We start from the raw sequence: 23,544 nt of genomic DNA, 5'->3' as shown, positions 1-23,544 counted from the left end.
GCAAGCATTTGTGGCTCATTAAACTCACAGAAACTGCGATGCTCTTTAAACATTTTTATTATCGTGAATTTTTAAAACCCATATCTTCGATTTGATAATGCCCAAAGCTGGATTCGAACTCTCCCTCCGAGGTCTTCGGGAAGCTTCGATCTGATTGGCTGGTTCTCCGTTACAACTATTCTCGACTGGCCGGAAACCGAGCGTCGAGAGTTGTTTAGCTAAACGGCCCTAAACCGTTTCCCATTCATTTTCAATGGTAGTGCTAAACCACTACGGACGCAATATATTTCCGGCCGCTATCATCCTGTGGCGCTGTTTCACCGTTTATATGAAGAGCGGCTCCTCTCCGGAAAGTTCATTCTTTGGTAAACTTCGCTGAAGGTAAGTTTGGGCTTGATTTCCTACTAAATTAATGAGGAAACTTTTCGTAATTGTGCATAGGCTGTGGTCAATTTTGTCCTAAATTAGCAAGGAACATGTTATAATTGGCCCTAAATTATAATGTATTTGTCATGCTACAATATACTCATATCTTGCCAAGCTAGTTTTTCCTATTGTATTACGTTCATAACTCGTCGCCAACTTTGTCGAATATTTTCTTCCACCCTCGGTGACTGCTAAAGACAAATTACAGTGAAATATGAACGTGCAGAACAAACTATGTATCGGGAGATCGCTCCAATGAAACGCCAAGGTTGCGTTGAGATTCTAATTCAATATTATCTGTTGCTTGTCTTAAATTACACGATAGTGACGAATCAACTTGTTAATATTTTATGTTCAAGTAACCGATTTACTTGTCGTGACACTGAAATCTCGGTAGTTGGGTTGTAAAAGATGTGCTTCAGCAACGTAAGTAAAGAATTGTTATAAAGTCTTGAATTCTGAATGAATATTGTTGTTCTACACATCAGAATTTAAACGTATTGGTCTGTCGGTTTCTGTGGATTTGTGTGTGGTGGTGTATTATTATTATTATTATTATTATTTGGTAGTAATATTTAACTCCTGTACATAGTTTGGGATTTAATGTTGCACTACTGTACATATTTTTGAGGTTTAAAGTGACATGGTCCATCGGTCTGAGGCCGATCCTAACAGCTTGCTCCGCCCCACAACCAGGTTTCACATATCCCGCAATGTGAATCATCTGGCAAAGCTGTTGAACACCAGTTCTTCTCTGAACACCAGCCGCGAGAAGCTCCTGGAGACCCAACGGCTGTGGTACTCCTTGACAGAGGGCAGCAAAACAACCAGCGTTCCTGTAGTCACCATGGAGACAGCTGTTGTCACTCCTCCCACAGCCGCCCTGCCCACACCTCTGATGCAGGATTCCATTGAAAAAATTGTGCAGAGAATTCTAGAGATGGAGCAGCAGCAGCACCGTCCAGAGGAGAAGATGAGACGGGAGAAAACCTGTCTCGCCTGTGGACAGCCCAAGTCTCGGTATGGGACTGATGGGTCTTCCATCTACTTTTTCTGCCTCTGAGATGTGGGTCCCCAGGAACTTGAAGCTGGGGAGACGCTCGCCTCTTGCCTTCCTGAAGTCCACCGTGAGCTCCTCGGTCTTGCTGGTGTTAAGGTCTGCAGTCGTGGGTGAAGAGAGAGTAGAAGAATGGGCTTAGCGCACAGCCTTGTGGCACACTGGTGCTGAGTGTGATGGTGGTGGAGTAGCTGTGGTTTCCATTGGCCTCCCGCGTGGCGGGCGAGAATTCTACCACGACCACTTGAAATTTGCAGGTCGCTCAGAGACCAACGCTCGCTTTTTATCTATCCACACGAGCAAATTTTTATACATTTTATACACTTTTTATGCATACATATTAGTCAATTTTTTGATGCGAGTCAGAACGTTGTTAAAAAAAGATGAGAGAGAGGCGCAGCATCTCCAGATGGGATAATGAGTTATTCTATAGCGTGTAGATGTTGATACCCGACAATGGTTAAAAATAACTACCCTTGACAGACGGAGATACCGTCCACTATACTAACGAGGAACACGTGTGTAAGAGAGGGGGGAGAAGAAGAATCAAGAAAGAACCTCGCAATGGCTAAAAATGAAAAGAGTATTTGCATTGGCCGGGAATCGAACCCGGGCCTCCCGCGTGGCAGGCGAGAATTCTACCACTGAACCACCAATGCGTGAGAATCGCACTGAAAATTTGAGAAGTCGATCAGAGACCACCGCTCACTTTTTAATCTCTTACAGAAACTGCGATGCTCTTTAAACATTTTTATTATGGTGAATTTTTAAAAACACATATGTTCTATTTGATAGTGCCAAAGCTACCACTATTCTCGACTGGCCCGAACCTGAGCATCGAGAGTTTTTTTTTAGCTAAACGGCCCTAAACCGTTTCCCATTCATTTTCAATGGTAGTGCTCAACCACTACGGACGCAATGTATTTCCGGCCGCTATCATCCTGTGGCGCTGTTCCACCGTTTATATGAAGAGTGGCTCCTCTCCGGAAAGTTCATTCTCTGGTAAACTTCGCTGAGGTAAGTTTGGGCTTGATTTCCTCATAAATTAATGAGGAAACTTTTCGTAATTGTCCATAGGCTGTGGTCAATTTTGTCCTAAATTAGCAAGGAACATGTTATAATTGGCCCTAAATTTATATGTAGTTGTCATGCTACAATATACTCATATCTTGTCAAGCTAGTTTTTCCTATTGTATTACGGTCATAACTCGTCGCCAACTTTGTCGAATATTTTATTCCACCCTCGGTGACTGCTAAAGACAAATTACAGTGAAATATGAACGTGCAGAACAAACTATGTATCGGGAGATCGCTCCAATGAAACGCCAAGGTTGCGTTGAGATTCTAATTTAATATTATCTGTTGCTTGTCTTAAGTTACACGATAGTGACGAATCAACTTGTTAATATTTTATGTTCAAGTAACCGATTTACTTGTCGTGGCACTGAAATCTCGGTAGTTGGGTTGTAAAAGATGTGCTTCAGCAACGTAAGTAAAGAATTGTTATAAAGTCTTGAATTCTGAATGAATATTGTTGTTCTACACATCAGAATTTAAACGTATTGGTCTGTCGGTTTCTGTGGGTTTGTGTGTGGTGGTGTATTGTTATTATTATATATTATTATTATTTTATTTGTAGTAATATTTAACTCCTGTACATAGTTTGGGATTTAATGTTGCACTACTGTACATATTTTTGAGGTTTAAAGTGACATGGTCCATCGGTCTGAGGCCGATCCTAACAGCTTGCTCCGCCCCACAACCAGGTTTCACATATCCCGCAATGTGAATCATCTGGCAAAGCTGTTGAACACCAGTTCTTCTCTGAACACCAGCCGCGAGAAGCTCCTGGAGACCCAACGGCTGTGGTACTCCTTGACAGAGGGCAGCAAAACAACCAGCGTTCCTGTAGTCACCATGGAGACAGCTGTTGTCACTCCTCCCACAGCTGCCCTGCCCACACCTCTGATGCAGGATTCCATTGAAAAACATTGTACAGAGAATTCTAGAGATGGAGCAGAATGTTGTTAAAAAAAGATGAGAGAGGGGCGCAGCATCTAAGAGGATAATGAGTTATTCTATAGCGTGTAGATGTGATGTGATACCTGACAATGGTTAAAAGTAACTACCCTTGACAGACGGAGATACCGTCCACTATACTAACGAGGAACACGTGTGTAAGAGAGGGGGGAGAAGAAGAATCAAGAAAGAACCTCGCAATGGCTAAAAATGAAAAGAGTAGTTGCATTGGCCGGGAATCGAACCCGGGCCTCCGCGCGGGGATCGAGAGTTGTTTAGCTAAACGGCCCTAAACCGTTTCCCATTCATTTTCAATGGTAGTGCTAAACCACTACGGACGCAATATATTTCCGGCCGCTATCATCCTGTGGCGCTGTTCTGCTGTTTCTATGAAGAGCGGCTCCTCTCCGGAAAGTTCATTCTTTGGTAAACTTCGCTGAAGGTAAGTTTGGGCTTGATTTCCTACTAAATTAATGAGGAAACTTTTCGTAATTGTGCATAGGCTGTGGCCAATTTTGTCCTAAATTAGCAAGGAACATGTTATAATTGGCCCTAAATTATAATGTATTTGTCATGCTACAATATACTCATATCTTGTCAAGCTAGTTTTTCATATTGTATTATGGTCATAACTCGTCGCCAACATTGTCGACATTTTATTCCACCCTCGGTGACTGCTAAAGACAAATTACAGTGAAATATGAACGTGCAGAACAAACTATGTATAGCCAGATCGCTCCAATGAAACGCCAAGGTTGCATTGAGATTCTAATTCAATATTATCTGTTGCTTGTCTTAAAACATAGAAGTGATGAATGAACTTGTTCATATTTTCTATTCAAGTAATCGATTTACTTGTCGTGGCACTGAAATCTCGGTAGTTGGGTTGTAAACGACGTGCTTCAGCACCCTATGTAAAGAATTATTATAAAGTCTTAAATTATGAATGAATATTGTCATTCTACACATCAGAATGTAAACTTATTGGTCTGTCGGTCTCTGTGGGTTTGTGTGTGGTGGTGTATTATTATTATTATTATTGTTGTTGTTGTTACCTCGTATTGCAGAACGCTTTGGCCGTCATCCGACAAAGAGGGGATCCCTCAGATAAGATGGAGGTGCTGGGAGACTATGTCCTGCAGTTTGGTAAATATAAAGGGAAGTCATTCAGATGGCTTTTGCACAATGACGTAGGATACACCGTGTATCTTATCAAGAATGTGCAGAACGAGGAGGCAGCAGGTCTCTGTATGGCTGACAGCCACAGTAAGGACAGCCTCCAGTCATTTGTGAGTTATGCCCTCAGTTTCCAAGAAATCCAGGCTCTTCTCACTTATGAGGCCGGAAGAGGGGATGGAGTGACTGCCTCATCTGAAGACGACCAGCTGGTTGGATTTGGTGCCCGAGCCAAGAGCAGGTGGAAGGAGATCTGGGACAGCAGAGGTGATGGCTATGCCCATTTTGTCACAGGCAAGCGCTGCGTTCCAGGTACACGAATGTCCAGGTTGCAGCACTACCTGCTGAAGAGGCAGCAGTCCACCACATCTTCCACACCTGCTGAGCATCCCATGAAGGCCCCAGCTGAGCCCCTGGGTATGCTAATTCCTTCATGTGACAAGTTCAACTTTGGGAAAAGGTTTTTTTCTTTTCTACTAATAACCTGTAGCCGGTATTTTTGTCTTTAACACAGCCATGGAGGAGGACGTAGAGATGGAAAGGGAGATGCTGAGCATCCATAACTCTGATCTGCAAGTCCAGAGCTGTAAATACACCGTTACCACATTTATTTCATGTCAGACAAACAAAGTCCATGCCGTATCTGATTTCTATTGTTTTTCTTTTCATCTGTGTGCAGATGCTATGCCAGTAGCAGCAGCCGCCCTGCCCACGCCTCTGACGCAGGACTCCATTGAAAAAATTGTGCAGGGCATTCTAGAGATGGAGCAGCAGCAGCAGCGACCAGAGCAGAAGATGAGACAGACGAAACCCTGTCTCGCCTGTGGACAGCCCAAGTCTCGGTATGGGACTGATGGATCTTCCATCCACTTTTTCTATCAGCAGGGTCCTGTTCGCGACTTCTACTGCTCAAGGAAGGTGCATCAGACTTATGCTGCTGAGGGACTCTCTGACCCCAGAATGCCCTTTGAACAATTTGCCGCGTCAGAGTTTTTCCAGAGGGAGCTGGAGGCCACCAAAAAGCGTGTGGAGGAAAAAGCTCGGAGACAGAGACTCGGCTCTCAGCCACCTGATCGCCTCTGCAGGTTCTGCCATTTGACTCTTAAACAGGGACCAAACAGCCCACATATACATACAGGGTTCCCTGGAGTGGCATGTAAACACATTTACTGCCCATCCAAAGTCTTTTCTCTATATCGGGACAAGGGGATGGCCCGAGAGATGACTTGGAAAGAGTTTGGGGCCACTCCTTTCTTTGAGGCAGAGAGACGAAGATGGATGGAGGAAAGGACAAAATGAACTACATGCCAGGAATGCATGTTGCACGACTGTACATGGTTATGAAATGTAATGTTGCACTATTGTACACACTTTGAGATTTAATGTTGCACTCTTGTACACACTTTGAGATTTAATGTTGCACTCCTGTACACACTTTGAGATTTAATGTTGCACTGAGATTTAATGTTGCACTATTGTACATTGTTTTACATTTAATATTTAACTCCTGTACATAGTTTGAGATTTAATGTTTTATGAGTATGTTTGTGTTTAAATAAAATTGAATTTCCCACTTTGGTCCATACTGTTGTCAACATTTCTGTCTCTGCAAAAGCCAACTAAAGGCGGCAGAGTCCTGCATTGAAAACAATATCTAAAGAACTCATGTATAATACTAACAACACTAATATTCCATCTGTCTATCCCCAACTGAATTAACTCCCCACCTATCTCATCAGATTATTTGTAGCAGAATAAGGGGATAACGTAGCATTTCCCTGTTCATATCTGCTACTTGCAATTTAGAATTTGTCACTAAAACTAAGCTATGACACAAACTACACTTTAATAGACTGCTGTGCTCCTAAAAAGAGCAGCAAGCATTTGTGGCTCATTAAACTCACAGAAACTGCGATGCTCTTTAAACATTTTTATTATTGTGAATTTTTAAAACACATATCTTCGACTTGATAATGCCCAAAGCTGGATTCGAACTCTCCCTCTGAGGACTTCTGGCAGCTTCGATCTGATTGGCTGGTTCTCCGTTACAACTATTCTCGACTGGCCCGAACCTGAGCATCGAGAGTTTTTTTTAGCTAAACGGCCCTAAACCGTTTCCCATTCATTTTCAATGGTAGTGCTAAACCACTACGGACGCAATATATTTCCGGCCACTATCGTCCTGTGGCGCTGTTCCACCGTTTATATGAAGAGTGGCTTCTCTCCGGAAAGTTCATTCTTTGGTAAACTTCGCTGAAGGTAAGTTTGGGCTTGATTGGCCTTGTAACGTTGATGTCTAAGCTGAGCAGGTTCCTCGTTAGTATAGTGGACAGTATCTCCGCCTGTCACGCGGAAGACCGGGGTTCGATTCCCCGACGGGGAGTTTCTTTTAACCTGCCGTTCAGACTTGTTTGAAACGGAACCAGCCAATCAGACCGAAGCATTTATTTGTTCAGTTCGTTCTGCTTTAATACACTCGAGTCAGACAGGTGAACATGACATTTTAATTCTGCCGAAATTGTTCTTGTAACATCTGAAGTATTTGGATTGTGATGTGATTAGATATAGAATGAATAAATCAACAACCACAGAGCTCAACGTTTCGAGACATGGAAGGAAAAACCGACCCAGGAACTGTGGTTCCGTCCATCTATCGACGCCCTCCCAGCTGTCGGGTCAGTGAGGGCCACACGCATTTACACGGTTTCCCTTTGGTGTTTTTATATTTGTTTCCCTCTCAGTGTCACACATGTGTCCTGATTCTGATCCGACAGCACATTCATGTATATCTGACTTCACTTCATGCTATTTCATTTGTTACCCAGTTATTTTATTTTTTCATCTTAATTCTCTTGATTTAAATCCTTTATTTGCTCCCTCACACACACACACACACACACACACTCACACACACACACACACATGCGGCTAGAATCTCACATATACATTTATTTAAACAGATCCTGAACTTCACTTCTTCATGCTTTCAAAGCCATTTCAATAATCACTGTTGTCAAAGAACTACGATGTCCCAAATATTTGGCTGATTCTTCTCACTCGTCGGGCCTGAGTGATCCTGGCCCAACGCAGCAAGCCCATCACCATAGGCTGAAGTCGCGTGTTCGAATCCCAGCCAAAGAAGTTGCTTTCCCCTTTGATCCCCATCGCCAGCCTCTCATTAGCAGAACCTCCCTGCGATTACCAGTGGTTACCAGTGGTTACCTTGCTTGGATCCTCCGTCTACCTCACTTTGTCTGTTCACTTGAGCTCTGTCAAAGACACTCAAATGCTGCATCATTGTGTCTCACCCTTAGTGGACATCAAGGCAACCGTAGTTTTCTTGATGAACAAAGCCTTAGCTTTCATCTTTGGTAGATCAGACAGACACTGAATTCAAAGCATTTGCCATCGTAGATTTGATTTCAAAATAGGAATCAAACCTCAACTGGAAAGTCCAAATAGTGGTCATCTTCGGTAGGTTCCACAGACGCGCCGCTAGGGGGCGCGCCCGGCCCCGCCGTTGAGCCCCTCAGCGTCGCAGCTGGAAGCCGCAGCTCTCATCCGGGCGGAGCAGGTCGGGCTGCCTCGGTCTCCGCTGACCAGGAGCAGCTTCCCTGCCGTGCTTCTGAGCTCAAGCCGGGCTCAGCTCACGAGCAGTCACCCGGGGGACGGGGTCGAACCGAGTGATGTCGTCGCCGGGCTTCCCGAACCTGAACAGCTCCGCCGGCTTCAGCCAGAACGCGACAGCGAACGGTGGAGCCGCGACCCCGTACCAGAACGGTAACCAGGCCGGATGATGCGATTAGCGGCTTCGCTAGCGTTAGCATGCTAGGTCTGTTGACAGTTGGCCAGACCGACAAAACGACGTTCTCGGGGTGGGGAGAGGGACATGTTGTTAACTATGATATTGGCACAAGGCAAAAGCGTTCGGTGTTTATTACGGAGGGGGGTGAAAACACGTTTAATTCAACTTAAAGCTAGCCGGTTGCTAACACTTGCTACTAAGAGCTTCAGAAAGCCCAAGCATCTATCATCTTGCTAGCTAGCATTTAAGCTAACATAAAACACTAGCTAAGTGTGTGTTCTCGTTTGCATCTGTTATCGATCGTCACCTTTGTGTTGGTAATCACAACCTCGCCTGTCAAATGTCGAAGTTTAAACTTTAATTGCTGCGAAGCTTTCTGCTGGTTCCCTTCGAGGAGTGCATGGAAACAGACCTGACATCACCATGCAAGCTCCTGTGTAACATGTCCCTATTCACAGGTCCCACCCAGACGTACCAGTACCCACCTTCCGGCTGCTATGGTGCCCCACCTCAGCAACAATGCTGCCCCACCGTCCCTCTGCAAACCACTCCAGCTCCTAGCAAAGCATCTTTTACGAACAGTGCTAATTACTACCATAGCAACCATCAACAGCAGCACCAGCTCCTGCAGCATAATGTAGCGTCCTCTACCTATAATGCTCCCTTGAGTTGTGCCCCTCCATCACAGCCATATGCCAGTCTCTCCTCGCCCAGCCTGCCACCCTCCAGCGCCCAGTACAACCAGCAGCTCCCACCGTACGCCACTCCGGGCTCCTACTACGGACAGCGGGCCTATCACGCTCCCTCCGGGCAGCCCAGTTTGGTGCCTGCGTCCACTGCGGTCCCGGAGCTCCTCTCGCCGCGTACCCGTCTGCTCCAGGAAGTGGCGGGTACGGCAGCTTGGGTTCCTCTCAGAGTGGCTCCAGGCTGGGAGGAATGACCACCCAGATGGCTGCCCCCCTGCACCATTACGGCGCCCCCCAACCAAACTGCGCTGTCGTGGTGCAGCACGGCTACGGCACCGCCCCCCCGGCTGTTAATGGTCAAGGTGGCGCAGGTTCGTCGGAGTGATTGATGTGGCTTCTCTATCTTAAATCCAGCCGGCTGCTGCTGGTTCTCCTGCCCACCTTCAGTTATTCCCCGTCCTTCTGCTCCACAGTGCACCAGTACGACCACCAGTCGGCTCCGGGCTGTAACTCGTACGGCGTGGTTCCTCACAGCGGCGCCACCACGGATGGAGAACGAGCCTCCTCTGGAACCCCCTCCACTTCGGTCCATTCCTCACCGGGTCACCATCAAGGTAACGTGCCTGAGCTTTATTCTGGCTGAGTGAACCAGGTTTGGTTTCCTCCGAGAACCGTTTCCACCCTCTGGTGCATGTTTTTGGGTTTCTGGTGCAAATGTGGGGGCTATATTTGGAGTGGGGGGTGTGAAGCGTTTCCAGTGGCCACAGCTGCACGCTGGGAGAGAAGCAGATGTCGCCTCTCGCTGGTGCGAGCGTCTATGCAAATCCGTGGCTTTCGTGGCGGAACGCAGCAGGTGACCAGCCCGGCGCCGCTCCGCCTGCACGCCGACCGCCACATTTCCCTCTCGGCTCATCTGGAGCAGCTGCACCTGCGTTTCAGCCGACTTTCCCGGCACCAACGCCCACCAGAGCCCTCCGAAGTCGCCGTGTTTGTATTACAGAGTCTTTCTTTGGGGTGGGGGGGGTTAAACTAACCTTCGACTTTGTTTCTCCAAAGTTTCTGGTTTTATTTGTGGTCTGGTTGTGACTCTGTGTCCGCCTCCTCTTCAGGGCTGCGTGTGCACGTCACATGCGTGCCCGAGCCCCACTGCTGTGTCAGCTGATAACACCGTGCTGGAAGTTTTCTCATGTGCCTCTCCACCCCCCACCCCCCCTCCTTCCAACAGGAATTCCGTACGGATATGTTGCTAATAGCGGCGCTAGCTCTGCCTCTGCTGCCACCTCGGGCCTGGCCGCAGCCCCCTCGTCATCCAGCTCTGATGACGATGATGATGAGGAGGAGGATGAGGAAGCAGGTCTGCTGTGGCTTTTTCCTTCCCCACCATCCCCTGTGTGCTCGCCCCCCCTTCCTCTCTTCCCTCTCTCATCGCCTCTCGCTCCTCATGTCACCGCTCGTCACCTTCTCCCCTCGTCCACTAGACCCCCTGCTGGTGTGAGACGCTCAGACACTTGTGCTGGGACCTGCTCGTGTTTGTTGTCCTGCAGGGAGACACTCGCTCTTTTATGTGTCCTAGCTGATGCTAACACGTTAGCACAGAAATTCTTTACAGGTGTTTTTATGTTTTTGGGTCTCGCATGTGTCTCCTGTCCCGTTGCTGTGATCAGGGCCCTCTAGGACCCCCCCGTCGAGCAGCCAAAGGTTGGCAGGGATTAAATATAGCTGCTCAGGAGGACCAGGAGCTCTCTGGGGTGTTTGGACCTCAGGAGACGCCAGAATCTGCTCGCAGCCACTCGCGCCCGTCAGGATAAACAGACGCTGGCGTGTTTTGATCTTCTTCACTCGGCAGACGCATCGTTTCTCCTCCTGACATTTAAAAAAAAAAGCACCTTTGCGATCGCAGGTTTTACTGATCCGGCTCCTCGCTACAGTCGGGAGAGTTCTCCGTAGTTCCTTCCTCCGAGTCGTCTTCCCTTCTCCACAAACGCCGGTTGTCATGACGACGCAGTCCCGGCTGATTCACGGGAAGTCCTAATGGTTCTCGGAACTTTGCTGCGAGGGCGGCTGGAGCCGTCCGAGGCGGCGTGATTCCACTTGAATTCTGGGTCGGCAGGGGGGGGGCGATGGGGTTTGCTGAGGAGAGGCTGAGATGGTGTCAGGAGGATCTTGAGGAGGCCAAGCTGACCTTGGTTTCTCCCTCCTCACTGAGATAATCCCGCGCTCTGTTGCTCAGATTTACAGATTAGTGGATCCTGGCTCCTCCAATGAGCCGCCACGCTCAGGAAACCTTGGCTGGGTTTGCAGCCCCAACCCCCATGACAGGAAGAACAGGAAGTGGCAGCAGAGGGGCGGAGCTCTGCGCGAAGGTCGCCACCTGTGCTGGTCTTTACTTCCTGTTTTAATAAACCAGGAGCCGTTTCGATTTTAGAAAACAAGGATTTGACTCTTAACTTCCGCTCTCGGATTTGCTGCTTTTATGCATCTTGCCGTGCTGCAGCATTACCGGTAATTGGCTGGAACTGTGACACGTGCACGTTAGAGACTAGAGTGCCCGTGAGAACAGAGGCCCAAACGTGAAACTTTTGTTCACGTTCATGTTTGTTCATGTTCATTCATTTGATCCCTCCATCATGTGTGACCACCTCCCTTCCAGGCACATGTCCTCGTCGCTCAGACACGAGTGCATCCTTCCATCCTGCTGCATCTCTTTCATCCTGCTGCATCTCTTTCATCCTGCTGCATCCTTCCATCCTGCTTCATCTCTTTCATCCTGCTGCATCCTTCCATCCTGCTGCATCTCTTTCATCCTGCTGCATCTCTTTCATCCTGCTGCATCTCTTTCATCCTGCTTCATCCTTCATCCTGCTGCATCTCTTTCATCCTGCTGCACCTCTTTCATCCTGCTTCATCCTTCCATCCTGCTTCATCTCTTTCATCCTGCTTCATCTCTTTCATCCTGCTGCATCTCTTTCATCCTGCTGCATCTCTTTCATCCTGCTGCACCTCTTTCATCCTGCTTCATCCTTCCATCCTGCTGCACCTCTTCCATCCTGCTGCATCTCTTTCATCCTGCTTCATCCTTTCATCCTGCTGCATCTCTTTCATCCTGCTGCATCTCTTCCATCCTGCTTCATCCTTTCATCCTGCTTCATCTCTTTCATCCAGCTACATCTCTTTCATCCTGCTGCATCTCTTTCATTCTCTCCTCTATTTCTGTGCAGCCTGACGGAGTAGCTGATGTGCACGAGCAGGCAACAACCTCGGCCGTTTCTTCTCTTGTAGCCCCACAGCTTTGTTGTTGTCTTGTTTCTTGCTCTCTTAATCCTCCCCGTTCTTATTTTGACTGTTTACGTGTGTCTCTCTGCCCAGCAGGTGGCGACACCTCCTCCTCCACCGGCACCGCCTCTCCGGTACCCAACAGCTATGATTCCCTGGAAGGGGGAAGTTACCCCGGTGGGCTCCTCATTCTCTTTTTTTCTTTAGTAGTTTCAACTTGCCGACTCCAAACGTGAACTAATCACAATAACTCCAAATCTGCGATCTATTCGAGCCACAGACATGTGAGCTGAGGGCTTTTTCTGCTCTAAAAGTTGATGAGATGCGCTTGTCATTGACCTAAAAGCCTGTGATGATCATTTCATCACCTGAAAATGCTGAAAAATCCAAATGTGGTTTCAAGACAAATGTTATTAATTCCAGATTCAATACCTCCCTCCAATAATGTGACCAATCCGAACGCACCCTACGGTAGCTACGGTTACCCCAGCATGCAGCCAGCCCATCGGCAGGCGCCGGCCTCCCACGCCGACCCCTCCGCCTGTCACGAGCTGTACGGCCCATCCACCTATAACCAGTTCTCCCAGGTGAGGCTGGAGCTGGAATCACGTGTGATGAGCCGACCTTTGTGTGATGAAGGTCACTTTCACTGACGGCCCAATGCCTCTGCAGCCTTTCCCCAACCTGTCCCAGCTGTCGGCCGCCCTGGGGGGGCTGAGCGGCGTCCCAGAGCTGGAGGTGGAAGCTCTGAGGGCCGTGAACCTGTTGCAGGAGAGGAACCTGCTGCCCCCCAGACCACTGGAGGCCCCAGAGCCCAACCTCAGTCCCGAACTCAAGAAGGTCAACTGCAGCCCACAGTCAGTACTTGAGCTCCTCGTGCCAACGTCGTGAACTGTGACTCTGTCGTGTTTAAAATCTCGTTTTTCTGACCGCCAGGACGTTCAGGTGCACGCTGACCAGCATCCCCCAGACTCAGGCTCTGCTGAACAAGGCCAGGCTGCCCCTCGGCCTCCTCCTCCACCCATTCAGAGACTTACAGGTGTGTTATTCTGCTCTGTACGAATCCCTCGGACCCAGACATCGGGCCCACGCTCCTCTAGTGCTGGGAGTTGTTTTCTCCACGTTCTGCCTCATTTTCTTACCTGTAACCTGTTGAGGTGAGAGGAGATGAATGTTCATCCGGAGACCACGTGGTTCCAGAAATGTACCAAAATGTTAAGTGTGTGTCTGGGATAGACGTTCATTCGTGCTCTTCAACCCTGCAGCAGCTACCAGTGATCACCTCAAACACCATAGTCCGCTGTCGCTCCTGTCGCACTTACATCAACCCCTTTGTCACCTTCCTGGACCAACGGCGCTGGAAGTGCAACCTGTGTTACCGGGTCAATGACGGTAAGCACCCGTTTAGAGTTAAATAAAGCGTACGTCGTTCACTTCAGTGGGTTTATTCTTGTTGCCTATTCCCTTCTAAAGTCCCAGATGAGTTCATGTACAACCCAGTCACCAGGTCATACGGAGAGCCCCATAAGAGGCCGGAAGTGCAGAACTCCACCGTGGAGTTCATCGCCTCCTCGGACTACATGGTGAGCTTCCCCGTCTCGCCGCTAGAGGGCAGCAAAGACTTTCTTGCTTAAAAATCTGCAACGTTTTCAGATTTTTCGCCGTTTTAAGTCATTAGTTTTCCTCCCGTATGTTTGTTCTTCCTTCTGTACATTCAGTTACGTCCTCCTCAACCTGCCGTCTACCTGTTTGCCCTCGACGTGTCTCACAACGCTGTTGAAGCCGGCTACCTTAAGTACTTTTGCGACTCCCTTCTGGAGAGTCTGGACAAGTCAGTACCATTTTAATCCAATATTTTAGTAGAACACAATTAGGACTGCTGGTCTTCACTTCACCTGCTGCTTATTTTCCCTGCTGTAGCATCTTTTTCTTGTTATTTTCCACCAGTGCTTCATCAGTCACATGAATATTGATCCAACTGTTACATAACTAATAAGGGTTAAACAGCCGGAAAATACGGGTGTTTTTGCCCAAAATGAAATGTTTCACCTGAGGATGAAAAGAAAATGAAATCGAAGTCCCTGCAGGTCCATATGAAAGAAAGCCTTGTGTATGGTTTGGGGGTTACGCTCATGTGGGGTTGTCCTGTGCCTCAGGTTGCCTGGCGACGGCCGCACCAAGATCGGCTTCCTCACCTTCGACAGCACCATCCACTTCTACAACCTGCAGGAGGGGCTGTCTCAGCCGCAGATGCTGGTGGTGTCAGACATCGACGGTACGTCTCCTCCTCACATCACAACCCCAGGAAGGAGCCTTTCGTGTCTTGGATTGAATTCATTTGTTGTAAAAGGTTTCAGGGGATTTGGAGGTTTTTATGTTGTTTTTTTTCTTCTGTTTTTCTAAGATGTCTTCATCCCGTGTCATGACAGCCTGATGGTGAATCTGAAGCAAAGCAAAGAGGTTCTCCTGCTCTTCCTTTGGAACTTCATTTGTCCGACAAGTTCTTGTTGCTTTAATTCATATTTTTGTTGTCCCTCTCCTGTCCCTCCCTTATCCCTCTCCTGTCCCTCGCTTGTCCCTCCGTGTCCCTCTCCTGTCCCTCTCCTGTTCCTCCCTTGTCCCTCTCTTGTCCCTCTCCTGTTCCTCCCTTATCCCTCTCCTGTCCCTCCCCTGTCCCTCTCTTGTCCCTCCCTTACCCCTCCCCTGACCCTCTCCTGTTCCCTCTCCTATCCCTCCCTTGTCCCTCCCTTATCCTCTCCTGTCCCTCCCGTTGTCCCTCTCCTGTCCCTCCCTTATTCCTCTCCTGTCCCTCCCCTGTCCCTCTCGTGTCCCTCTCCTGTTCCTCCCTTATCCCTCTGGTGTCCCTCTCCTGTCCCTCTCCTGTTCCTCCCTTATCCCTCCCCTGTCCCTCTCCTGTCCCTCTCTTGTCCCTCTCCTGTCCCTGTCCTATCCCTCCCTTGTCCCTCCCTTACCCCTCCCCTGTCCCTCTCCTGTCCCTGTCCTATCCCTCCCTTGTCCCTCCCTTATCCCTCTCCTGTCCCTCTCCTGTCCCTCCCCTGTCCCTCTCCTGTCCCTCCCTTGTCCCTCTCCTGTCCCTCCCTTATCCCTCCCGTGTCCCTCTCCTGTCCCTCCCGTGTCCCTCCCTTATCCCTCTCCTGTCCCTCTCCTGTCCCTCCCCTGTCCCTCCCTTGTCTCTCTCCTGTCCCTCCCTTATCCCTCCCCTGTCCCTCCCTTGTCCCTCTCCTGTCCCTGTCCTGTCCCTCTCCTGTCCCTCCCTTGTCCCTCTCCTGTCCCTCTCCTATCCCTCCCCTGTCCCTCCCGTGTCCCTCTCCTGTCCCTCCTCCCTCCTGCAGCTGGTGAAGGACCTGCTGACGTCACTTCCAGCCATGTTCAGTCAGAGCACTGAGACCTGCAGCGCTCTGGGCCCGGCGCTGCAGGCTGCCTACAAGCTCATGTCCTCCACGGGGGGCCGCATCACCGTCTTTCAGACCCAGCTGCCGACGCTGGGAGCCGGCGCGCTGCAGTCCAGGGAAGACCCCAACCAGCGCTCAAGCACAAAGGTGAGGGGAGGAGCCTCATCGTTAACGTTCATAAACATCAGCATCCAGAACACTGAACGGAGACACTTTTAGCACAATTTTTCCCTTTTTTACTTTGTAACTTTGTTTGTCGGCCGACATGTTGAGGCAGATTAATATCCTCGTGTGTTAGTCTTTAGCTGAGTTGTCCAGCGTGTCCTGTCTACAGCGCCGACGCGTCTAACCAGTCTGTCTGTCCAGGGAGTTCAGCACCTCGGCCCCGCCACAGACTTCTATAAGAAACTGGCCCTGGACTGCTCGGGTCAGCAGATCGGCGTCGACCTTTTCCTGCTCAGCTCCCAATATGCCGACTTCGCGTCACTGTGTAAGGAGGTTTCTAACCTTAAGGTCTGTGTAGCTTCAACCAGAGCTCTGACAGCCTCCTACCTCCGGTTCCCCCAGCCTGTATCTCCAGGTACTCGGCTGGCTGCGTCTTTTACTACCCTTCCTTCCACTTCATCCACAATCCCGCCCAGTTGGAGAAGTTCCAGAGGGATCTGGAGCGCTACCTCACCAGGAAGATCGGCTTCGAGGCGGTCATGAGAATAAGATGCACTAAAGGTGAACAGGCTTTGTTGGGAGGGGAGAAGGCCGAGACTTTTGTTTCAGCATTGCTTCCCGTCTCCCTCAGGTCTGTCCATCCATACGTTCCACGGCAACTTCTTTGTGCGCTCCACGGACCTGCTGTCTTTGGCCAACGTCAACCCGGACTCGGCCTTCGCTGTCCAGATGTCCATCGAGGACTCTCTGGCAGACTCGTCTCTGGCCTGTTTCCAGGCTGCTCTGCTCTACACCTCCAGCAAAGGTACGTGGTCACATGACAGGTGCTGCCGCACACTTGAGCAGCCTCTACTGACTAATCCCTCTGTCCCTGAAGGAAAGCGGAGAATCCGGGTCCATACGATGTGTCTGCCCGTGGTTAACCAGCTGAACGACGTGTACGCGGGAGCTGACGTCCAGGCCATCACCTGTCTGCTCGCCAACATGGGTGAGGCGTCTGTGTCTGCTTTAGAAAAGAACTTCTTCCCTTCCAAAGTTGCATAAACTGCTGCAACACACAGAAATAATGAACACAAACAGGTCCGGCCCATCCTAAACACGGCGGTTGAGCGAAGTCATCTGGTTTTATGATGCAATAACAGAGATTCCGCCGGTTTCTGCGGGTCATGTGTGTTTTTGTTTTGATATTTAACCTCGTGGGTCCACAGTAACCCTGAGAATGGCTTCACGGATCTTTTGCAGCCATCGACCGGTCCGTATCGTCCAGTTTGTCGGACGCTCGCGACGCCCTGGTGAACGCAGTGGTGGACTTGGTGAGCGCCTACAGGAGTAGCGTGTCGAACCTGCAGCAGTCGGGCCTGGTCCTCCCTGCCTCCATGTGTCTCTTTCCTGTTTACATTCTCGCTCTGCTCAAACAGGTGTGTTACTTCACATACTGGTTAGCTCTACACACACACACACACACACACTCTCACGCAAGCAACCTGAGAACCACAAATAGAAAACTGATGGCTGAAAGGTCCACAGGCTACATTAGGGATAAAAACAGCCAGTCAACAATAGGATTTCAGGTTGAATCCCAGTTTCTGGTCGCCTCCCTGTAAACACTGTTATTACATGTGTTTAGTCACACACACTTGATGTTCGGCGTCTGTACTCATCGCGTCAGGACGTGTTTTTCAGGGTGTGTCAGCACGATGAACTTTACGTCATCTTATTCAAGCACCGTTTGCTCTTTGTAAAGCGGCGCCCTGAGTAACGTTAAGGGAGTTTAACCCACCATTGAAATGATTCGGGTTTGTGTCCAACCCTTTTGTGGTCACACGAGACGTGTCGGAACAGTTATGAGAATAAACACCCGTCTGATTCGATCTTTCAACAGAAAGCTTTGAGGACAGGAACCAGCACGCGGCTGGACGAGCGCGTCTTCGCCATGTGCGAGTTCAAGACGCAGCCGCTGCAGCAGCTGATGCGGATGATTCACCCTGACCTCTACCGCCTCGACAACATGTCTGACAAGGTGGGAGCTGGACAGGTTCATCGAGCAGCCAGAGCCGAGCTGAGAGCACCTGAAACTGTTTTAACCTTAAACATGTGAGGGGAGATTCACTGAAGTGTTGGAGCTTTACTGTTGCCGTACCGCCTGTCGTCTGTAGGGGGCGCTGCACCTGAATGACTCGGTGATTCCGCAGCCTCACCTGCTGCACCTGTCTGCTGAGAGGCTGAGCAGAGACGGAGCCTTCCTCATGGACTGTGGCTCCGTAAGCTGCCAGAGAAACACGCCAGAATTAGACCGATAAACTTCCGCAGCAATTCACACCGGGTTTGTTTACGTTTCTGCAGGTTTTCTATCTGTGGATCGGCAAATGTTGCAATGAGATGTTCATCAGAGACGTCCTGGGCTGTCCGAACTACGCTTCCATCCCACCCAACATGGTGAGGACACATTTCCATCCACAATGGCTCACAGTTGAAAGGTCACATGACCACGCTGTGAGCGTGAAGCTCCCGAAACAAACGCCTCCTGTTTTTCCAGAAGGGGTCAAGGCCTCAGAAATGAGTCCCAGATTCCAGCCTGCAGTCCTGGTCCTGATCATCTAGAAGCTGCCTCTAATGTTGTGACTCGTCTCTTCCATTTTATGAATTCCAGAGTCACGTCCCAGAGCTGCAGACGCCGCTGTCGGAGAGAGTCCGAGCATTCCTGGACTGGCTGCAGGACAATCGAGCCTTCAGCTCCGTCGTCCATGTGGTCAAGTAAGTTCCACGAACGTCTGACTTTTACTCACCACACTCTTCTCCTCAGGAGGCCTCTTGTCGTTGTTGTTCCATCCTCGGGGGCGATGGCCTCATGATGCCTCCTCCATGATTCCCTTCAGGAAACTCATTTAGAAATGTGCAGTAACGTCCTGTTGACAACAGAGGGCGCTCTTTTAATCACACAATACACTCGCCTGTCTCAGCTAAATCTGTCTCCTCGCTGCTCCCGTGGTCTCGTCCAGCGTCCTCAAGCCCCAGTAACTATTTCAGTAACATCTGTGAGTGTGTGTGAGTGTGTGTGTGGGCTACACGTCACCTCAGGAATGAGGGTGGGACCAGTTTGATCCCAGCAGAGATGACACCAGTGTCTGACATCAGGTTTCTGCCAGAAACTTTGAGGAACTGCAGCTGATGACTAAAGTTCATCAGCTGATGGATTCCTAACATCTGACATACGCAGATGGATTTGTTTCGTTACTCACCCAACGAGAAGGCGGCACCCTGCCGAGGAGGAAGGGCGGCACCATGAGGTCCTTCACCCTCATGGTGCTGCTCTGAAGGCGTCTTCCTGATGTTCTAACCCTGCTTTGTCCTGCAGAGACGATGCTTCAGCCGAGGCGACGCTCTTCCAGCACCTGGTGGAGGATCGGTCCGAGTCGGCCGCATCCTACCAGGAATTCCTGCAGCAGGTCCAGCAGCAAGCGTCCAAATAGAACACCACAGAACGCTGGACGCCTGAGCAGCTTTAACCAACAGTCTTGTGAGAACTATCTCCACCCTGGAAGATGATTGGTCGGCTGTGATCTGACCTCAGATGTGGAGGAGGAAGAAGATCAAATAGACGCAGAGACCAGCGAGGGACTGGAGTGGTCTTCAGCATCTCCTCGCTGCGTTCCTGCTCTCCCCATCCTGGTTTAGCCGTCGAGTCCATCCCTTCTGACAAAGAGGGGGAAATTGAGCCACTTTTGCGTTTTATTTTGTGAGCCTCACTTGTAGCTAGTGCTGTTTGTTTTTGACTTCATTTACTCCCTCGCTTGGTTTTTTTTTAAGGTTCTTTTGAAAACACTGGAGAACAGAAACAGACGCTGCTTCTGGTTTTTTATCATGTGCTGTGACACAAACGCATGCCAGCTCCTCTGCTGCTACTGAAGACGAACATGGACAGTGGTTGGACACCGAGAACGCGCCCGTGCTCTTCCCTCCATGTCACTCATGCTCCTCCTGTGTCAACATTTCTCCTGATGCTCTCGACTTTGTAATTAAAGAATCTTTTATGTGCGATAATTTATGAAGCAGCTTATTAAATAAAGAAAACAAAACCTGAACGTTAATGTCTTCTGGTGTGAAAGTGACCTTCAGCTCGGTTCTTAATATTTTAGGCTTTCTATGACATTTGTAATTCTAAACCTATTTAAGGTAGATATATTCAAATTTGTCAGCAAATTGTTATAAAAGATCATAACCTCCAGACCCCTGAATAGCCGCATTTCCACCGCGAGTTCTGCGTCAATTTGCAATATTCAGAGCGCATCAAACCGGAAATAGACATACAACATCCGGTAGATGTCTTTTTTTCTAACTTGACAACATATTATTTGGACTACGCACTGTAAACTTTTTTTAAAATTACATCACGTTACATAAGTTGTAAAATGGTTGGGGAAAGACAGACGAGGAAAGTGGGAATGTTTGACTCAACGCGTCCTTCCAGAAAAGATTCAAACGGAAACAAGAAGACGCGGTACGAACTTGAACGTTGAGCTCAACCACAAATAATCATTCCAGCGCCCCTTTTTTAACGCGTGATCTCGCGGGAGTTTGTGGCAGTTCTCGCGTGATTTTGTGATCTTGCTCCCCGGCGCGGCGCTTCAGAAACGCTTCGGGTCCAGTGAGGTCGCGCCGTGGCGCAGATCCCACCGGAACCCCAGAAACCGAACAGCGTCGTCTTGTTTTCGCCAACAGAAGTGAAGATAATCACCAGCAGCCACCCAACTGCTCTCTGCTCCATTTGCAGACATGTCTGGTTCCCACGTGGCGTGACCGCCGTCTCTGCCCTGATAAACAGCTCCAGACCTCAAACACTCCGCTGCTTGGCAGAAGGGAACGAGTGTTAATAACCGTCTGAACCATGGCCACAGCCCCAGGAGGGGGCTCAAGCCCAGCAGGACAACTCTCACTCTTCTAACAGACGTCAAAGTCAGCTGATGCGATGTGATTTGTGCTCGTGCTCTCACCCACGTGCCACCATGGAGCTTTTTCCCGCCCTTCGTCAACACTCCGAACCAGTTCGGCCTGTTAACGTGGGTAACAAACAAGCCAACACACCCAGCTCCTCGGCCACAACCAAGTTATCCACATTCTTCAGTTTCTGGTGGCAGTATTGGCCACCAGGTGGCGGTATATTGATTCACCCCCAATGAAAAGCTCCATTTATTTAGTGGGAACGCTTTTCTTTAAAGAGATTCCACAGCCGTTGGAACATTTTTCCAGGAGTCTTATCTGCCCAATCATCCTCTTCACCTCCTGAGGTGCTCGGTCACGTCTGGAGCTCTCTGAGGTTATCTGGGAGTCTGTGGGAGTCTCTCTGGGAGTCTCTTGGCTTCAATCAAAAGCCCTTTCTGCGTTTGTCCTGCCGGCTAACAATGGGGTATTGTTGTAGCGGATATAGTTCAGATACTCGTCATCCATGGAGAGAAAAATCTTCTGTCGTTACGGAGGGGAAATATTCCCGCCTGGGGCCAGAGAGGAACCACATGTGCCTTGTTTTTAATCAGCCAGTCTGGATTCTCCAGCAGGGTTCTGAGGAGCAGCAGAAAAGGCGTTTAATCAGACGTGGTCGGCGTGTTTTGTCTCCTCGGAGCAGAGCTGCATCCTGCTCTCCTGACGGGTGTCTGTCGGAGCCTCGGCTCCTCTTTAAACGCCCGGCGACAAACAAACCCCCCCCCCCTGTTTGTTCAGCTTGGACGCAGCAACACGCCGGCCCTGCGCTGCCAGCCTCCATCTCCTGACGGAGCTTTTCAGATGTCAGGAGGTGGTGAACCGGTCTGGAGAACACCGATGAGACCATGTGACCTCTCCATAGCCCGGTTCCGACCTCCTCACACAGCTAGATCCTGCAGCCAACTGAGACATAAACAGCTAGAAGGGAGACAGAATAACCCACAGACGGACGGACGGACGAATCTCTGCAGGAATATTCATGATTTAAACTTCAGCTGAACTTGAAAAGATCACGTCTCCTTCTTCCGAACTGTTGCGTTTGGCACCAGGCTTCTTCAGAGGAGCCCGGTACCCACGGAGGGCCCCTGTGTTTGATGTGGAAAGCGTAAATCCACCCAGTTACGTAAGAGATCCTGTCTTTATAGCGGCCGTCCGCAGCGTTTCCTGCCGTCAGGTCTCAGCTTCCCCTTCTGGCGGGTTTGAAATGTCTCCAGCGAGCCGGCGTGGAGGAGCACAAGGGGAAAATTCTGCAGGTTGACAAGTGGATTCCACTTGAAGTACAAGAAAGAGCTCCTTCCTGGTCGGGAGGTTCTCAGCATAGATCCACTTGTGGGATCTTTTGTGCAAACCTTAAGCCTGATTAATGGGCCTGAACTTTCTGTCATTTCGCAACACTTTGACACACCGAAGAATTCGACAGCTTTGTGACCGTCCTGAGGACCAAAGGTGGATCAGAACCATCTGGTATAAGATCATTACAGGAACAGCAGCACCAACTCCCAGTTGTTGGGGGTCAGTTGTAGTTCAAAATACCCCAAGTTGTCTGTTGGTCTCTTCTGGCTCGAGGTCTGGCTCTCAAGGTCGAACCGGTTTGACCTTACTGTACAGGCAGCCGCTGGGCTGCTGGTCTCAGGGCAGCTCTGGGACTCGAGCCCTTCGCCCCAGGTGTTTCTGGAACCACCATCTGCTGCCAATAATGACCTTTAACCCCTGCGACCTCCCTCTAATGAAAACAAGCATCTGTGAAGTCATCTGCAGCGGCCGGAGGTTGTTCCCACAGACGTGCGAGATATTAATATCCGTCTGTGCACATCTGATTCTTGGTGGATTTACTGTCTCGTGAGGCCGTTCTCTGAACACAGACCTCTGTTTGTTTGGGATTTTCTTCTGCGCTCCCTCTCCTGAACACCCTCCTCCACCAGGGAGGGCCTATTTATACACTTCTGATGGTATTCACTCCCGTTTCTGTGATTCTTGGGATGATTCCCTGCATATCTCTCTGCCCAAACAAGACCGGATGAAGAGCAACCAAGTCAAGGACTCGGGTCATCTCTGCACACTCGACAGCTTTAGCATCCCCCCCCCACGGGCTGAAACACCACTAAAAAAAAATGAGTCCAACAAAAACAGAACCTAACGTGAAAGAGTCCCGATCCGGATCATCGGGAGACGGTAGCTCATAGAGGTTACGGTGAGTCTGAGTGACGCCGCGACATCGGTCTGTGACCCAGGACCCAACACATCTGCCCCTGGGGCACCCGGGTCGCCCGACTCTCAGGACTGACGGGAGCAGCAGCGATGAGACGCCGTCACCTCACACCTGTAATTACCTGTGGAAACATCACTTCAGCACACGCTGGCGTTCCACCTACCGTGACGTTACCCGTGTCTCACTGCGGCATCCTCGTGACTCAAACTCTTGGCGGTGAGATCACCTCGGGGTTCCCCGACGGTCGCCTCCCCGCCCCTCCACAGCAATGACGTCCTGATGGAAAAAAAGGCAGGTCTGACATCAGGTTTGGCCACCAGGGGCGCCGCTCTAGTCCT

At 49.7% G+C, this 23,544-nt stretch overlaps 2 protein-coding genes and 2 non-coding genes across 4 annotated transcripts; 3 read left to right on the top strand and 1 right to left on the bottom strand.

The window, feature by feature from the left end:
* Positions 1 to 2,071: 2,071 nt before the first annotated feature.
* Positions 2,072 to 2,142, bottom strand: trnag-gcc (transfer RNA glycine (anticodon GCC)). The gene has a single exon. It is a non-coding gene; the product is annotated as a tRNA-Gly (tRNA).
* A 974-nt stretch (positions 2,143 to 3,116) lies between these two features.
* LOC130531469 (uncharacterized) lies at positions 3,117 to 6,261 on the top strand. Its single transcript, XM_057043517.1, has 3 exons — positions 3,117 to 5,095; positions 5,193 to 5,264; positions 5,358 to 6,261. The coding sequence occupies exons 1-3, from the start codon at positions 4,615 to 4,617 to the stop codon at positions 5,975 to 5,977; spliced, it is 1,173 nt and encodes a 390-aa protein (XP_056899497.1). The 5' UTR covers positions 3,117 to 4,614; the 3' UTR covers positions 5,978 to 6,261.
* Positions 6,262 to 6,989: 728 nt separating this feature from the next.
* Positions 6,990 to 7,061, top strand: trnad-guc (transfer RNA aspartic acid (anticodon GUC)). The gene has a single exon. It is a non-coding gene; the product is annotated as a tRNA-Asp (tRNA).
* Positions 7,062 to 8,186: 1,125 nt separating this feature from the next.
* On the top strand, positions 8,187 to 20,102 carry sec24b (SEC24 homolog B, COPII coat complex component). Its single transcript, XM_057043457.1, is given in 25 exon segments — positions 8,187 to 8,458; positions 8,942 to 9,316; positions 9,319 to 9,540; positions 9,643 to 9,783; positions 10,395 to 10,523; positions 12,539 to 12,619; positions 12,866 to 13,029; positions 13,115 to 13,299; positions 13,379 to 13,481; positions 13,708 to 13,834; positions 13,916 to 14,025; positions 14,161 to 14,273; positions 14,599 to 14,717; positions 14,847 to 14,902; positions 15,796 to 16,002; positions 16,222 to 16,345; positions 16,423 to 16,581; positions 16,652 to 16,825; positions 16,898 to 17,008; positions 17,263 to 17,438; positions 17,903 to 18,040; positions 18,177 to 18,281; positions 18,364 to 18,456; positions 18,671 to 18,774; positions 19,376 to 20,102. Coding segments are annotated over 25 exon segments (3,525 nt in total). The 5' UTR covers positions 8,187 to 8,364; the 3' UTR covers positions 19,491 to 20,102.
* Positions 20,103 to 23,544: the final 3,442 nt, after the last annotated feature.

The sequence above is a fragment of the Takifugu flavidus genome, chromosome 9, assembly GCF_003711565.1.
Source record: "Takifugu flavidus isolate HTHZ2018 chromosome 9, ASM371156v2, whole genome shotgun sequence".
Taxonomy (NCBI): Eukaryota; Metazoa; Chordata; class Actinopteri; order Tetraodontiformes; family Tetraodontidae; genus Takifugu; species Takifugu flavidus.
The sequence above is the reverse complement of the archived record's forward strand: the minus strand, read 5'-3'. Positions and strand labels throughout refer to the sequence as shown.

Bases quoted from the DNA above. Each gene is read 5' to 3' on its own strand.
- LOC130531469 (XM_057043517.1), top strand. From the start codon at position 4,615: ATGGAGGTGCTGGGAGACTATGTCCTGCAGTTTGGTAAATATAAAGGG. The intron at 5,096-5,192 runs GTATGCTAATTC...TCTTTAACACAG, and splicing joins GGCCCCAGCTGAGCCCCTGG to CCATGGAGGAGGACGTAGAG. The intron at 5,265-5,357 runs GTAAATACACCG...ATCTGTGTGCAG, and splicing joins TGATCTGCAAGTCCAGAGCT to ATGCTATGCCAGTAGCAGCA.